We start from the raw sequence: 17,796 nt of genomic DNA on the forward strand, positions 1-17,796 counted from the left end.
GCATCACTTTACTGTAATGCAGCCTTTAAAACCAGGAAAAGACAACATGTGTCACATCACGATATTAAAAAATTTAAGACGATATCTGGCCTCATGTATCGATGTCGATATAATATCGATATATTGCCCACCCTAACTGTCTTGTGAGGAGTACAGTGTGTGTGTGTGTGTGTGTGTGTGTGTGTGTGTGTGTGTGTGTGTGTGTGTGTGTGTGTGTGTGCGACAGGGATTGTGAGCTCTCACCCTATAGGCCGCGAGACCACCAGCTCCACCTGCGGCTCAGGCTTAGAATCTAGAATGATATTGTAAACTTCTTTAAATGTGGCTCCTTGTAAAAGCTTCCCATTCCACTCCAGCACCTGGTCACCTGCAAAAACACAAGAGATGATGTCACAAAGGATATATGCCATGAATACACATCATTATTGAATACTACCAAATCAACTAATTGAGTTTTTGTATACAAGTTTGTGTGTGTGTGTGTGTGTTTTGAATACCTGGTCTGAGGTGTCCAACAGTGTCTGCTAGACTTCCTTTCCTCACTTTAGTGATAAAAGCACAAAGTCTACCAGATTCTGTCATCTTGCCTCCCACCACCTGTAAAAGCATACAGGGGACTGGATCAGCACTGAATTACATGTGTAAACTCGACTTGAACTGTCAGTGTTATTATAACTGCAGCCTTAATGTGCCATGCTAACTCGTCATGACAAAACCTATGAAGATGTAGCACGCACAGAAAAAGAAGGTAGTTTTCATCAAAGTGTCCTGTTGATGTCATGGCTTTAGCGTTTGCCTGCAAGGTACGAATCCTCAATAAAAGCATTAAGGTGAGGGTCAATGGTAAAAGTGCATCTTTGTTTGTTAAAAAAAAAAAAAAAAGCCCAGGACTATGCTTTCTTCCCCAGGGACACACTCTGGTGCTGCTCTGTGGTTCTGTAGCAGTGCAGGCCCGTGGGCTAGAGCTGTACTGTACAGTCCTGAGCTGCTGTACTCCACTCCGCTCAGCTTACATGGGCATCATCCTAATAAAAATCCCCCTTAATGGCAGCTGAATGCCAACATAAAAAGGAGCTTAGGGAAGTCTGCTAAATGAAATGGCTTTATGTAACAGGCAGGAGCCAGAGAAGGAGGATCGCAGAAGAAAAGAGAGAGAGAGAGAGAGAGAGAGAGAGAGAGAGAGAGAGAGAGAGAGAGAGAGAGAGAGAGAGAGAGAGAGAGAGATAGAGAGATGGACAGAGAGGGCGAGCCTGACTGATGGACTGACTGGCTGGACTGTCGAGTTGGTTGTCGGTCTGCTGAGCGGACAGAAACGCACAGAGGCACTGAGCAGACACAAACATGCCATTTCAGGAGGCTCATTCAATCAGTAATGATTCTCCCCCGTCTTGCCACTCTCTGTTCTCTGCTCTCTTCATGGCCTACCATGCTCCTCAGGACTTTGGCAGCTCAGCTTCCCTTTTCTTTTTTTACCGTGTCAATCAACAGCAAAAGGGGAAGGGGAAACCAAAGCATCCACCACAACAGAAATATATATTCTTTGGCAATTTGATGACTACACTGCAAAAACAACTGACTGAAAGGTTAAATCATGTGAAGTAAGAATATGACGTATAGACGTGAGCTATACAGCACTTAAAGCATAAGAGAAATACACACAGTAAGCTAAAGCTGTGTTCTGTTCCACAGTGTACATAAAGAGTACTCCCGTCTTCCTGCTCCCTTTTCCAGGGAATGTCGGTTAAGGGAACTTCCCTCGACAAAATTCCTGCATTTGGAACACCCTGCAATGTCACCAACCCTGCTACTGTGTACATTTTACACTACAGAACAAAAATATTGAAACAAAAACTGATACATTACAAAACGTATTCTATTGAAATGTATGTGACGTGAATACATGTGATTTGATTAATTTACAAGGTGTACATTGTCGTTCCAGGGAGGCGCAATGACTTATGGGTAATCTTGCTTGTCAACTTACGGCTAAGCGATGTTGTTCAGTTTTTCCCTGCACAGTTCACAGTTTCCTTTGAACTGAGCATGTGTGCTCCCTACGTATGGAAGGAAATCTGTTTCATCGGATTTTGAAATTAAAAAGCCACTGAATGTCTATCACTGAATATTATGCATTGAAATTATGTATCTAAATGTTTTGCCTCTGAATTTAACCCTTCACATTTTCAACAAGTCATTTTTACCTTTTATTTTTCTAAATGCAGAATCAAAAATTCAACATTAAAAAAATCAGTACACCAAATGCAGATGCAAAAAAACAATGTGCTAAATTCTACTAATATATTTTCAACTGGCTCAAATTCAACAGGCCAAATTCAGCTGCAAAATGTATGAATGTATAAGATTCAGCGTTAACATCCGGGAAGCCAGGGAAAAGCAATGGATTCTAGATTCAGAGCAGCAGTCAGAGGAGAGGGAGAGCAGCGTCTGACATGGCAAAGAGATACCTCTCTCTTTAACATACTTGTAAATAAACAATAACATGTAAATATATTCACATTAGATGTAATATTTCAATTCACAATTATTGTTTCAATGCTTCTTTAGTATCAAAATCCGATGAAATACGCTTTGGAATCTTACTCAACATGGCTGAATACCCTGTGCGGTCCACTTCGCAGGGAACTACTAGGCGACTGGAACGCACCCATAGAATGTAAATACCTAGGGGACATAAACGTTGCAATAACTGTGCAAAGCAAATAACAATTCTATTGTTAAATTCGGGCAGTGACGAGTTTTCTTCTGAGCTGCTGAATGCAGTTCATTAACGTAGTTCAATGTGAGTGGGTTCAGAAAATTATACAGCTCAATAACAAATGCTGCTCATTAATATTCATCAGGAACATCATCAAGTCTTTAATGAATATTAATACTGAGTAGCAATATGATGTAATCAATAATTGGAAGCCAAGGAGAGAATCAGTGAGCCACACGCAAAAGAAGAGGCCACAAAATAGTAGAATTCACAGCTGGAAAAAAGTTTTAATACTGTATGTTAACATAAATGTACACCCAACACTGGCAGTTACCTGTACCTGTCAAACTTCAAGAGTGTGATGTTATCCCATGACGTCTGTTACCAACATATTTTGTGTAAAGTATGCTAAATGTGCATATTTGAAACCGTTATTTTGGAAGTGTAATGATGATGCTACAATAGAAAGCTTGATGGTGCAGCGCCACAGTTTGAAGTGTGTGTGTGCGTGTGTGTGTGTGTGTATGTTTGCATCGTACCTTCAGACACACACAGACTGAATCATCAGAAGCTCACCTTCAGACCAAGCAGAGCTCCTGAGTCTCGAGGTACACTTCCATCTTTCATGCGCTTGTTGAGTAAAATACGCCCTATTAGGCGATCCCCATCTTTGGACGGCTGCCACGTCACCGGGTGCTACAATGTCAGAGTAACAACACACCTGTTGTTTAACAACTCATCCACTTGAATTTGATCACTTAAAACCAAAGCAGACAACTGTCCAAAGTGGTGAAAAGAGTGTGGGGTGTGGGGGTGTGGGAGTGTGGGGGGGGGCATGGGGAAGGTATTTATTCACTCAGGGAAGAAAGTTCACACAAACTCTATTGCCTCATCAATACCGTTTCATTTTTTGGATAGCAACATGCTCAGTGATTTAAATTCTAAAAGATGAAATATTACATTCCTAAGCCTAACCGTGGACAAAGCTATTGATGAAAAATAACACCTAACACGATAGTGATAGGTGTTATTCCAAGAGCTTGTGTGAACCCGCCAGTGTGAGGGTGGAGTGAGCTTCATGCAGCGCCCCCCATGCAGAGTAAAGCAAGCAGCCCCAACACTCCTCCTCAAACCAGCTCTTCAAACTGGAGCAGGAAGACCGGAGTGTCACTCTGGTGCTTCACTACACACAAACACACAACCGCCATCAAGTGGAGTAGTGAGGGGAAAGCAGAGAGCGAATGAAAAAAAAGGGAGGGAGGGAAAAGGTAATTTATGATACAGGAACAAATGAAGTAGACCATGAGGTGCCAGTTTAAAGTTTAAAAAGGATGAAGAATAGAGCGCACGCAGTAAAGCCATGACACAGAGAGGGTGAAATCACAGACGCGCAGTGAAAGGAAAAAAAGAAAAACATATGTTTTAATTTTTGTGCAAAGCAAATCCAGTCTTCCCTGTTTTGTGTGCTTACAATCATTTAGGTTTAGCTAGAGAAGTGAGAGGAAAGTTGGGCAGGGTTCTGTCTGGACTGGGTGCTGTGATGTTAGGGCAGCAGAGTGAGAGGGGTGGGCCTGAGTAAAGTAAAGGTGTTCCTACTGCACTAAACAGGACCGCTGCAGAGCAAGAACACAACATACGGAGGAGAACGAGCATGCAACTAGGAGAGACCCACATTCCTGTGTGCCATGACAAACAGAGAGGTTGTGTGTCAATGCTCTTCTTTTTACAACTACTGTAAGGTGTGTTCTGTTTGGGGAGCAAAACAGCAAGTACAAGTAGCAAGCAAAGAGGGTGCCCCCAAAAGACTTTTCTTTTACGGCAACACCGAGCAAAGGTGGAGCCAAAAGGAACCGAAAAAACAAAAAAGGAACGAAATCGCAAGAGAAATCAATTTATACAACGTCAAATAAAATCCAAAGAACAAACATCTCACCTATTTACACTGAGTGACAGAGAGCAAACAAAGACTGGATGGGTAGGTCATAAATAATAATAACAAAATGCAGGCTAGATTGTCTCAGTACCTTCTCACTATGGCTATGCTCCTCGTTTAGGGTAGTGCTACTGCACGTATCAACTCCCGAGTCTTTAACCTGCGGTTCACACCATGCCAAGTCCTCTTCAAATGAGTGTCCCCCAAAGCGCACCATTTTCTTTTGCCTCTCAGATAAGGTGTGTGTCGGCTCGGACATAAATGTCTGTTCAATAGTTTTTCTTTTTCCCCTTTGACTGTCCCCTACAGGTGTGGGATAAAAAACAGAAAGAAAAACAGAAAAAACAACATGCAAAGGTGTAAATAAAACGAAGGAAACATGAAATGACAAAAAGACTGGGACAAAGGGGAATGGGGGGGAGGAGAGAGACAGAGAGAGGGAAAGAGAGATGGGGAATAAGGGATGGGGGGGGGTCAAGGCAGGGCTCCACATGTCTCACCAAAGACATTGGGGAGGCCTCGCTGCTATGCCAAGACGCATGGTCCCACCAATGGCCATCCAAATCTCCTGTAAGGTGGGGGGGGGGGCGCACATACACCAGAGAGGACAGCGAGAGGGACCAGTGAGGACAGCACAGACAAAAACAGACAGTAACAGCAACACACACACACACACACACACACACACACACACACACACACACACACACACACACAGCAGTCTCTCACATACTGCTCAAACTCAAAAGTTGGCCATCATGTGCCACTCTAAGATCCCTGTGGAGAAAGAAAGATGCAGCTCAAGTAATAATACATAAAGGATCATTAATGATTTGACCACCTCCACACAAGCAAAATTCTCAGTTTTGACATTCAAGAGCATATATTTGTACCTTCTTTTTTTCTTTGTCTAAGGATGTGTCCCCCCCTAAATATATATTATAAATACTGCCCTGGCAGGAATCAACACTATCAGCGATAGAAAGAAATTAGTTTTATGGACAATGTGGCCTTCTTCATTTTGAGAAAACTCTGCCACTAATGCCACTTCCATATAATACTGGCTCCAACATCTCAAACATAGTCTCATTTGAAAACAGTATCTGGGTGTCTTGCAGTGTTTTACAGTGGAGGTATGCCACCTCGCCTGAAACAAAGACCACCTGGGCTAACACGACATACAAGTTAAAACACTTTCATGGAATAAATCAAATGTAACCTGGAAATCTGGAAAATGCCATATGTTCACCTAAATTGATCACAAGACGGGATTCATCAAGATCTGGGTGGCTTACAAGAAAAGCTGAATCATTTCCTGGGACCCGATTGCTCACCTCTTATGCAACCGTAATACAGTTGTGGATTTTTCCATACTTTAGTTCAAAGGTGCAGGTTTGTATTATGCAAACACAATCAGAGCAGAGTATTTGTCTAATATTTCAACGATTATTCACACCTCTCTTCCATCTTAATTTTTAGAGAACAATCTTTTAAAGCTCTTTGATAGGTCCCTAAGTTCAAATCGGCAGACAACTCACATTTTGTTCAAACAAAGTTAGCATGCTGCTATCTTATCATACAGTAGCTGCTTCTGTAGGAGGGAGCAGGGCAGATCTCTAATGTGTTTAACTGGGGATTCAGATTGCAGTGCCACGCAGCCTTAACTGACCTCAATCTAAAGTGCACCAGGGAGAGCTTTGAAAGATGAGTCTCTGATTACAACTTCTGTAGTAGCACCAGTGGACACACAGCCTTGAGAAATACAGGCAGGGCAAGTGGCTAGAATGATATTACAGGATGGAGGTTTCTGGGACATTTCTTTTAACTTTTTTTTTTAATTTTCTCCTCATTCAAGCTGAAGGGTTAGGGAGGAACTGATGGTGTTTTGAAGAACTAAGAAATATCTAGAACTATAACCCTATCTCTTGTTGCAGATGTCATGCTTCCATTACATCAAAAACAAAAAAATGCAGAAAAGAGAAGACACAGATAGCTTATGAGACAAACATCAACTCACTGTGAGTATTTGTTCTGGTGGAAAGCTATGTATGCAACCTGTTTTGCCAAGTGGATGCACAGAGCAGAGAGATGGAGAGCGCTTTCAATTTGATTAAGAAGCTTAAAAATCCAAGCTAATTAGAAAGAGTGAAAAATATTGAATCTGAAGGTGGTGCTGAGATTCCCAATGGAGTATGGCGCTAAAGAGGACTGAGGGTTAAAGGTCGAGGAAAAACAGTTGCCATAACGCTGGCTCTTCTGTGTCTATACTCTTCACAATAAACCCCAGCATAAATTCACTCAGAGCATTTTGCTCAGAGGAAACTCAATAAAAAGGCATTTCTATCCACAATATGTCTGTGATTACTCCACATTTCAATTGTATTATTTTGTTAGTAAAATCTAAATCTGCAACGTTCTCTGTCAGGTAAATGTAGTACGTTTTCCTCTGAATTAAAAGTACACAGTTAGGCATGTCGCGATAGTCAATAAATCGAGTTATCGCATGATAAAAAAAAATGAGCTCGATAATTTTTCCGGCCGTGATAATTTCCATTTGCATGCTTGTTTATTTTCCTCGTCTCTCCCTCTCTACCAAAGAGACTGGAGGACCACTCTCGGTTCCTTAGCGTAACGAGGAGTGAACCCTCTTGTCAGTCGCATGGTCTTTGTGTGGGCGGTAGGCTACTCCAGGCGGAGAGAGCGAGAGAGTTGGAGCAGGGTTTCCTGCAGCACTTTGCAGTATATGAGCGATATCCACCGTGTTACTCGGCGTCCCGTTTTCTCCCTTTCATTCCAAACCACACAGCTGACAACCTGCAGGTGGAGGCGGTGGAGACGGGCTCGGACATACACGCCGCTGTGGACTCGTCAGTCTCGCAAGCGGTTTCAGGAAAGTGGCTCCATGTGTCCGACAATGCACAGAACATTAACGGTACAAGCCTACAGCTGTCCGCGGACACAGAGTGTGGAAAGTATGTGTGTGTGTGTGTCGGCCCGTCCCCACGAAGCTCCGACCTGCAGAGGAGCAGAAGCCGCACCTTCGCCAAAATGAAGACTGAAAAACAGAACTATTTTGATACATTTACTTGCCACGTGGTAGATAGCCATAAATATAGATTTTATTTATTAATTATATATTATTTAAATGTAATATTTAGTGTTAAATAATTGTAAAATGTAGTACAGAGTCTCTAGTCTGAGAACTTACGTGTCGCAAACGGCAATTCCACAACTGTACATCAGCGTGAAAGACGACATACCAAAGGAGATCAAAGACATATTGTGGATATTTAAAATGTCTTCCAGTTCCAGTGTTAAATATTCTTTAGAAATAAAAGTGTATTGATCTTTGAAAAGGTGTACCTGTACTATTATTATTATTATTATTATTATTATTATTATGACATCATTATATGCAAATGGTCTCTCGATGACAATATTATCGTTTATCGCAATAATTTCTGGGACAATTTATCGTCCAGCAAAATTTGTTATCGTGACAGGCCTATACACAGTAAGTCAGTAGTAGGCTATACAATACAGTGGGGCTGCAAATTAAGTGCTTTGGGGTCCGTCTGTAACTAATTTTGGGTCACTGTATTTAAACAATACAACAATCCTAAGTGGTGCTGACTGTCTGTATGCAGCAGAACCTGGTCTTGACCCACTTGTATATGTGCTGTTGTTGATATACTTGAGTGCTTGCATGAATGTATGTATGTATTTAGCTGAAGTGAACCTCAAGGAAGGGCATGTGAAACCCCCTGGGACACATACATCACTTTTCCCACACTTCACTTCCCCTGCAAAGAGCTGGAGAGCCTAATGGATCTATGCAGGACAGGCCTCCTTCAAGCATTATCTGGCTGAGGACTCAATCTCAGATTCAAGGGGAAATCAGGGAAATCTGATGGAGAGGCATAAAAATCGCCTGCAAACTTGAGTTTTAGTTTCGTAGGGCTTAACTATTAACTACTAACATAACTAATCATAATCACAATTATGTTGGTCAATATTCAAATCACAAATATATATGTGCAAATAATGTGCAAAAGAATTATTTTTCTCAATCGTTTTTGTTTTTCAAAATCAAAATCAAAAACTGGAATTATCCTTTAATAAAGCCATGCTTTTGTGTAAATCAATCAATTTGATTCAGCATATGTTTTGTGGCACTATTCTAGAAAATTGGGGCCTAGCTTTGTATAATTGCACATTATTATATTGCCAAAATGTTGCACTTCTTTGGGGGCGATGTTGAAATGATTCACCTCCAGCATCACTGACCTTTGCTTTTTGTATTGTTTCAAAGCAATCCTTTTAATACGAATATCCATATTCATACCAGCCAGTAAAACACTCTCCAATGACATTTCCACACTTAGGATTATTTTTTTCATCGTCGGGGTTGTTGACTAAGTTGCAAGGTCAGTCTGACTAAAAAAAAAAAAAAACTGTCCTTCTTCCCTCTTTCTCTCCGCTATCATCATCCATCCATCAGTCTAGGGGAGTGCTAAAACTACTTACTGTACCCAGTTAGGCACTGTGATAAAACATTATGGATGTCCCCAGACAGGCTTTGCCCTCTGCGGCCCTCTAACCAACAGCTGACAACAGTGATTACCCTCTTTGCCTACCAGCTGCTATTCTGTCAGCAGCATAAACACCAGAGCCCAGTTCAGAGTGGTAGACACTCTCCATTGAACAAGTCACTCGCCTAATGTGGCCATGATAGCCCAAACAGCTTAAGGCCTGCATGTATTTATTTATTTAGGAGCAAACATATCATGTAAAATGAACTAAATATATGTTGAGACAGTGAGATGTTTGCATTTATTATATATAGATAGACTCCATTTAGATGCTACATACAGCTTAACTCAATGTTGGTTCAGTCACAGTATCACCTCCACCTGTGTGTCTTCCCATCATACCCCTCCACCTCTCCCCAGCCAACTCAATCTCTGTCAAAAAGAATTTGAGTGGGCGCCAACGTGGAGGTACATCCAGCCTTTCCTCTTTTCTTTCCCTGAAGCTTTATTAACAGTGGCACACCACAATTGGGCACTGATCCCCGGCGAGGCACTGTGTGGTTGTTTTCAGGGAGCAGGAAACTCATCACGGCCATAAATTGTGAGCATCAGCAGTCTGCGCCCAGGCTTGCCGTTTCGCCCAGGCTCCGAGGCCCCACAAAGTGCTGATTCAGGGCGAAGGCGGAGCGCAGGCAGTAGCAGGGTTCACCAGCAGCAGGCTCTCCATCACTTTGACAGCTCAATAAAAACCAGTGTAAACTATTAATTGGATCATTAATTATTGATGCTGTTTTTACTACAATTCAAGGGGCGAGAGAAGAAAAGAGGCAGGGGTGGAACTGTGTGTGTTTAAGCATAGTCACCATGCTAGGAATGTAGTACAGGACAGTGTCATGTTAAACCCCAGCAGATCTTAAAACATTAACTTATATTCTAAAGCAAAAAGGCCTATACCTAACGAATATTTTATAATATATAATAGCCAGTTTAGAGAGCACAGACTACAAACTAGGAAGGGGCAATATATCAATATTATATCAAAATCAATATATGAGGCTAGATATAGTTTTAAATTTTTGATATCGTAATATCGTGATATTATATATGTGTTGTCTTTTCCTGTTTTTTTAAGGCTGCTTTACAGTAAAGTGGTTGTAGTTGTTTTACTGTTTGCCTATTGCACCAATAGTCAACCCCTACAATATCGCCGCAATATCGACATCGATGTATTTTGACAAACATATTGTGATATTTGATTTTCTCCATGATGGCCCAGCTCTACTACAAACCCAACAGACTTACTGAGGTGCAAAAACTGATCCCGAAAGCCATTAATGAGGATGTAACTTAGGCTGTCACTAGACAATGTCCACCTCTCTGCCGTAGTTAGCCAGCCAGCCTCTCCTTTTCTGTCTGTTGGGCACTATTATGAGACGGCATGTCAGGGGAATCAATAAAGAGGAAAACACAGGGAGAGGACCACCGTGATAAATCAGTCTTGACCGCTCGCAGGCACGAGCCAGGCCCATTACAGCTGGCACAGCCTCTCTCCTCCAGTCTCCTCCTCTCATTGGTCTCCCCTCCTTCTCATCCCATCAAGCCCTCCTCCTTCCTAAGCTTGACTGGGCCAGGAGAGGTTAAGCACGGGGGTGACGGAGATTTGAGGGCATGGCATGCACCCTGCTTAGCCTGCTTTTACACACCCATCTCCTGGCCCAGTCAAGCTGACAAATCCCACAATGCTGACGGGCCACATATGGCCAAAAGGTGCTTTGTGCCCTTTTTTCTCATCTCTCCTGTTGTGGCCTCAAATGCAACTACAATTCTTTGCTTAGCTGCTCTAGCAGTTTTCTTCTTTTTCATTTTTTTTGGCCTTGTCTCACTGGTCGGGGGGAAAGCGCTCTCTACGGTTGCTAATTAAAGAGTGCTTGGTTTGCATGTTATAGTACATGCAGGAAGATTCCTTGATTTGGTCAGCTTTTTAGACTGAAAAGTGGTTGTAAATCACGGTTTGTCTTTTTTTGGCAGCATTAAAAAAAAAAACCTGGTTGAGCTGAAATTCATCTATGGCATGCTACATTTGTTCCATTTGTAAACTCTATGCTCTGCCATAACGGACTTTTTTTACCGCTGTTAGAATGTCACACTAGAGTTTGGATCCCCTCTCTGCTGTCTGTTATATAATTAAGTCAACTTGACAGAGTGCAAACAGGGACACTCTGGTTTAAAATAAATGGTTCAGTAGAATTTTCTGAACATTTACTGGACTCCCTTTATACACCATATCACAGCAGCCTTAATTATGTCATAAATTAATGAAACTGCCAATTATAACTAAATAAAGACCAAAGATAGCTCCACATAATCAGCTGTCCGAGGTTATTCTGTAGCTAGTATGGTTTGCTATACATATTCAGGTCAATAGTTCTGCTCTTTTCTTTGTTTCCCCCCTCTCTCTCTCTCTCTCTCTCTCTCTCTCTCTCTCTCTCTCTCTCTCTCTCTCTCTCTCTCGCTCTCTCAGACAGAGACAGAAACAACAGAAACTCTGACCATCAAAACAGCCTGCTTTTCTCCCTATTTTTGTTCCACAGCTACCTGGAAACCTGGAAACTCCCACATCAATAATGTAGCGCTAGTGCTGGGCGGCTTCCTTTAGTAAGGAGAACAGTTACATAACAGAGCAGACCAGCTGAATTCCTCCCCTCTCCTCTAGATTAAACATTTTGAGCATGTGGCAGGCACTTTGGTCTGGTGCTACTGACAAAAGCAAACTGTGCTACTGTACCTTCTATCTATCATTCCTCCGTTTGTCAACTATGCCTCCTCCTTCATGTGTGTTTAGTGGCTTTAACATTTCTAAAGTAAAGGCCTCCGTGTTTTTGACGACAAAATCAATTTGCAATCACGACAACTGTCAACCAGGTGGAGCAGTCAAGAAGCTAACAGCCTTAACAATTGCTTTTGATGTTTATCCTATGCAAAGTGGCACTTAATTCAGTCAGTCTGACTGTGTGCTTGTGTCTCCAGGCAGGTAGGACATTTGCCATGAGCGATTTGATGTCCATTTCAATTTCCTTGTTGTAGTCAGACAGCAAGACGGGCAAGGCAGAGTCAATACCAAGCATACACTGAAGTTAACTGGACGCAGCGGGTCCAGTTAATAAATAATAAATAATGCAACTAATAAATAATAAATAATAAATAAATAAAAAAAATAAATAAAAAAAATTCCCCTTATTATTTTAATGTTTAAACAGTCTTTGGGTAATGACAGTTATTAATGTAAAACTAGTAGATTAGGCAGTGGAAACCCCGTAAACTACATATAAACCCTGACGAGAGGGTTTTTTATCTCTTAGCCCCCACCACCAACAGTATTTCCTCCCGTCCCCACTGGACTGATCCATATTCCTATTGCCACATTGTAATGGGCCACTGTACCATGAATGACATCTAAACAGTATGGATGTCAAGGCTAACAGAGGAGGTACAGTATACTGCAGGAAAACATATAATCACCCTCTGCTCTTTTATAACCTTGATTCTAATAACATCCATTCACTCATATGCAGCAGTGATGACATGGAACTACTCAGTGAAATACACTGCAACTGAGTTAACTCAGCTCACCCTGTTTCACTAGACACCCACACCCCAGCCCTCTCCCTGCTTCCCTCTGTCTGTCAGTTATGCAACGCTGTCCATTGGAACGGACTGATCGTGTGAAACAGCAGTGGTAGGACCTGGCAAAGTGTGCTATGAGATGACAGCAAAAAGGAGAAGGCCTTGAGAGCAGTTAGATGTACATTCATTTCAAATCACAGCCACACACATAAACAACCATCCACACTGAAACATATCTGGCTGTGCACGAGCCTCCTCCTCTTAGCCACAGGAGCTGTTAGAGTAGATTCATAGATAACACACATAGAACGCAATAGTGCTTTGCACGTATGTAAGGCTCATTGTTTTCGAATTTTCAAAACATTTTACTAAAAATGCCAGGATCCTATAAAAACAAAAAGCAGTTTTAAACCAATGTTATCACACACATTAGAAGCTGTTGTGTTTTCTGCCAAAATAACTCACTGTTTGTACCATTTAAGAAGTGTTACACTCAGAATTTAAAAAAAAACCTGATAAATTCAAAGATTTTCTTTCCTCGAAAATGAAGAGCCCAACACACACAAATACACATATAGACATTCAAACAGACGAAGCACATATATAGACTGTAGACTGGGGAATCTCAGGTTATATCTGAATCAACAGCTGCAAGAATCAATATCAACATGAGACAGCAACAATAACTGAATTATAATAAAATTAAATCTGTCTTTCCTAACAACAACATCATGTCAGTATAATACTAGATCAGGATGGCTTTAGAATTGCATGAAAAAACATCTGAGAAATGTGCAATGGTATGGTATAAAGTAACACTTAATAAAGCTATCTATAAACAGAGAAAGAAGCAGAGAGAGAGCAGACTGAGTGAGGTTGGTGGTGTGTGTGGCCCGTACCTTTCTCACTGACTGACTCACTCTCTATCTCCACGTCCTCGCAGCTGGTGTACTCCGGTGTGGTGGCCAGCTCCTCCTCCGAGCTGCTCAGTGACACCTGCCGCATCTTTCCTCCCTTTTTGGTTTTGTGGGGCTTGGGGGGTGGCGGGCGCACCGACTCCGACTGGTCCGAGCTGAGAGAGTCATTCCTCAACATGCTCTCCATCTTCTCCCTCTTGGTCTTGCGGAGAGCTGAATTGGGGTCCAAGTGGTGTTGCTGCCTCCTCATGGGATCCCCGCCTCCACCCATGTCGCCTCTCCGTAGGTCCCCAGATCTGTCGCCCAGCACGGGGCTACGGTGCGGCGTTGGGGGGCTGTGGTTGGAGCTTCTGTGGCCTCCGAGGCCGGGACCAATGGGCCCAGGAGAGGAGCGGTCGACAGAGTAGGAGCGCTGTCCCGCCATTGGCGGCCGGCGCTCAGTGAGATGCTGACGGGACAGCCGGATGGGGCCTGGGTCGTCCTGCTCCGTGTAAGCCAGAGAGACATCACTATGGCGGCGCTCGTGCCGCAGGCGGCCCACCTCGGCGTGCATCCTCATCTGCTCCTCGTAGGGCTGTGGCTTGACAGGGTAGCGTGCCAGGTTTGGGTCGCTGCGATAGCGTGTCTGGAATTCCTCCTGGCGCTGCCGCTGGAGGTCATACTCGCTGGGTGGTCCATCTAGCTCCTGGTCCAGCGGGTATTCCTGGGAGTGCCAGCGTCCGGGGCCCCGCCGGTCCCGGTAACCCATCCGTGCCGCATCTGCGTCTGGGTACATGTGATGGCCACGCGGAGCCCGCCGAGGGTCCCCATCCCCATAGTCAGACGGTGATCTGGGCATGCCGCCGTCCGTCGGGGCATACTGCGAGTGGTCGCCCCCCTCCCTTTGGTCGTATTTTTGGTTTGGATCCCTGGATGCAGATGGGCTTCGTTTCCTGTAGATCAAAGACAGGCAAAAGAGTGGAATTTAGTGGTTGGTCCACTTTGAACTGGATGTTCTCTGATTCTCTTGATATACAGAAGTATATATATATATATATATATATATATATGTGTGTGTGTGCTGTATATCATGTTTTATTTCTGAGCCTGATAAAAATATAAAAGAACTGAGGTTTGTGCGTTTATGTTGATGCTTAATTTAATTCCCGAAGAGCATATAGTGTCTGCCTGTGTGCAGGAAGAAATGTGAGGTATCAGTCAGACATTAGCCTCACAGTGCTTCATCACACATCTCTGAGCAACTCTGCTGAGGCAGAAGCCTTCAGTCAGTACTCTATAGCTTCGCTTTACTTTGCCCTGCACTGTGTGGGCCTCAGTCCCTGTCAAAACCTGATGAAAGCCTGCTCTGTCTCTGTCACACACATACACTGAAAGAGAGAAATGGGACTTTGGGGCAGCAGGATGCAGCACCACTCCATCTTCTCACTGCAATAGACTACATGCTCAGTAACAGTGTTTCACAAATGGGGGTACTAGTACCCCTGGGGACAGTTTGGAGTACTGCGGGGGTGTAGGTGAGATTTCTTTTTGGATTGATGGATTCTAGAAAATTAAAAAATGTAGGGTAGCAAAAGTGTTTTTCAGTTACAAGGTTGGTTTTTCAGCTAAACAGGCGCAGCGTTGTACTTCTTTATAAGGGCTTTTTTCTACCCAAAAATGTTTTGCACTGTTCAGGGGGTACACAAATATTTCAAAAAGGGTACATTATTGAAATAAGTTTAAATAAATAAATACGTTTATAACTACTGAGATATTACATAGCTGACTGATGCTCTCCTTTTAGCACACTTTGCATGCAATTGGCATGTTACCTAAAGATGTCACAGGAAATAAGTGCAAGGAGTATGTCATGTAACGCAGGCAGCTTTGCAACCTCCATTCAAACTCACTGGTTTCAAAACATCTTTTCAAAGGACTGCAGTTGAAAATTTATCAACTGGCTAACACTGGCACATTTACAGAAATGTTGATTAAATAAATAAATGAAATGAAAATCTCCAAATACATGCAAAAAACAGGTAGGCCTATTTGCTTTAGAAAAACATACACTCGTGCAGCGGAAATCCTGTTTGATTGTTGAATTTGATTTAGAAGGTTGCACAGTCTTCACACACATAACGGTGTATCCAATATTTGACTCTTTTACTGCCATTGGCAATCTTTCATTTTCATTTTGATAGCATCTGATTACTTTGTTGATATAGGTGCTTAAATCATAATAATTTGTAATGAATTATTAAACTACAGGATGACACAAGATTAACAACACAGCTTCCCTGGATATGACCGTGTTTGTATTTCCAAATTAATAGTGCGAATGTGAGTGCGAGTGCAAGTGAGTGTGTGTGCGTGTGTGTGTGTGTGTGTGTGTGTGTGTGTGTGTGTGTGTGTGTGTGTGTGCATGTGTGCACAAAGGCAGAGAGATGAGGAACCAGCCAGTGTACTGAAAGTAATGCATTGATAAATGATTCAGAGTTTAACAGATTGTATCTGTGTACACAGTACAATGGACATGAAGGGATGAAGAGAGAGCTCTATCTGAATTCATGATCCTCAGACGAAGGTGCACATTTATTTATCTCGCCACCTTTTTCCTCCTGGTAAAAAACATGTAATTTAATTTAGACAGTGAGTAACAATATATATAACATCATTACTTTAGACTCATACTTCATACATTTATATTGTATTGTCTGAAATCATGTGTCCTGGTCTTGATAAGACAGAGTACTCCTATTTGTTACAAGACTAAAGAGATGTAAAATCTTGAAGCAAGCACTGTTATGTTGGACATTGCATGAAAATAACTTGCTAAGATGAATATTTACCAGCTGCGACAGCATCACTGGTATTGTTTTCACCTTGTGGGCCCTATCTTGCACTCTTGACTTTGTATATCGACACTTCAACTTCAACATGTATGACTTTTCCCTCCACAGACGCACGTCGGTAAAATAGGGAATGAACTTGCGCTCCCGGGGGCGGTTCAGTGAAAAGAGGAGGCGTGTTCCGGCGCAAACGTTCCCTGGTGCTATTTTGCAGTTTCAGAAACCAATTCCGCCACTGACCAGAAAAAACCTGGTCTAAAGTCAGTGGTGCTAGTCTAAAGTCAGTGGTGCTAGTCTAAAGTCAGTGGCGCTAGTCTAAAGTCAGTGGCGCTAGTCTAAAGTCAGTGGTGCTAGTCTAAAGTCAGTGGCGCTAGTCTAAAGTCAGTGGTGCGTTATTCAGATGCTATTTTAGGGGCACATCCTTGGCCATAATGTAGCGTGTGCACAATGCGCATACACTTCTCTCATCTAGACGGACGCAGCACTTCCCATTTTTGTAAACCATACATAATTACAAGGAAAAATATAACTGAAAATGCGCTTCAGGTGTTTGGATAGATCAGGAAGCACTTTACAGTACAGTCCTCAAAAGGTCCCAGCATTCTTTGTGGCTTGTTGTGATTTACACAACATTTCCATGAATCATGGATGTGTTGATGACATAAATGAGGAAATATTAGAGGACTTAAGGAGATAAGATGTTGAACTACGGCGGGATCTGGTCCGGGAGTAATGTGCGATGCGCTCCTGATGGAGCGGGTGGATGGAGATGGAGTGGGGGGAGGAGGAAGGGGCACAACATGTGCAGGTGGTGTGTTTGGAGGCCCACGCTCCATGGCTGCAGCAATCCTCTCCAGACTTGAGGAAATGCACCAAGCAACATCGCCACCCGGCCAAGACGGGCATTTATTACTTTGCCGCATCCCGGACAGCTCCCGCTTGCGTGCGGCAGGCAAATCCGCCGTAATAACAACCCATTTTAGTCATTTATCCGCCGGTATAATAGCAACAGCACTCAAGATCCGCCCACAAAGCTACTTGCGTTTTGCATTTCATACTTGCGTTTCAGATCGTTAAAATAGGTGTGTGTGTGTGTGTGTGTGTGTGTGTGTGTGTGTGTGTGTGTGTGTGTGTGTGTGTGTGTGTGTGTGGGTGGGTGTCTGTCTGTCTGTATACAGAACCGTGCAAAATGCAGTCACAAAACTTTACAGGTATGTAGTTGAGATCAAATTGAAGGCTGAGTTTG

General features: G+C 42.8%; 1 protein-coding gene across 15 annotated transcripts in view; it reads right to left on the bottom strand.

Annotated features, from left to right (window-relative positions):
- The window catches only part of rims2a (regulating synaptic membrane exocytosis 2a), a 183,664-nt gene that overhangs the window by 78,985 nt on the left and 86,883 nt on the right, over nucleotides 1-17,796 (bottom strand). For 11 of the 15 annotated variants that reach the window (XM_028579479.1, XM_028579477.1, XM_028579480.1 and 8 more), the window contains 5 exons: nucleotides 13,705-14,654; nucleotides 5,150-5,217; nucleotides 3,293-3,412; nucleotides 498-597; nucleotides 244-367 (listed from right to left, as the gene is read on the bottom strand). In XM_028579479.1, coding sequence (XP_028435280.1) covers nucleotides 244-367; nucleotides 498-597; nucleotides 3,293-3,412; nucleotides 5,150-5,217; nucleotides 13,705-14,654 — 1,362 coding nt within the window. Of the gene's footprint in view, nucleotides 1-243; nucleotides 368-497; nucleotides 598-3,292; nucleotides 3,413-4,740; nucleotides 4,953-5,149; nucleotides 5,222-13,704; nucleotides 14,655-17,796 lie in introns of those variants that run through there. The other 4 variants (XM_028579475.1, XM_028579472.1, XM_028579483.1 and 1 more) reach the window with 2 other exon arrangements.

Source organism: Perca flavescens, chromosome 6, assembly GCF_004354835.1.
Source record: "Perca flavescens isolate YP-PL-M2 chromosome 6, PFLA_1.0, whole genome shotgun sequence".
Lineage (NCBI taxonomy): Eukaryota > Metazoa > Chordata > Actinopteri > Perciformes > Percidae > Perca > Perca flavescens.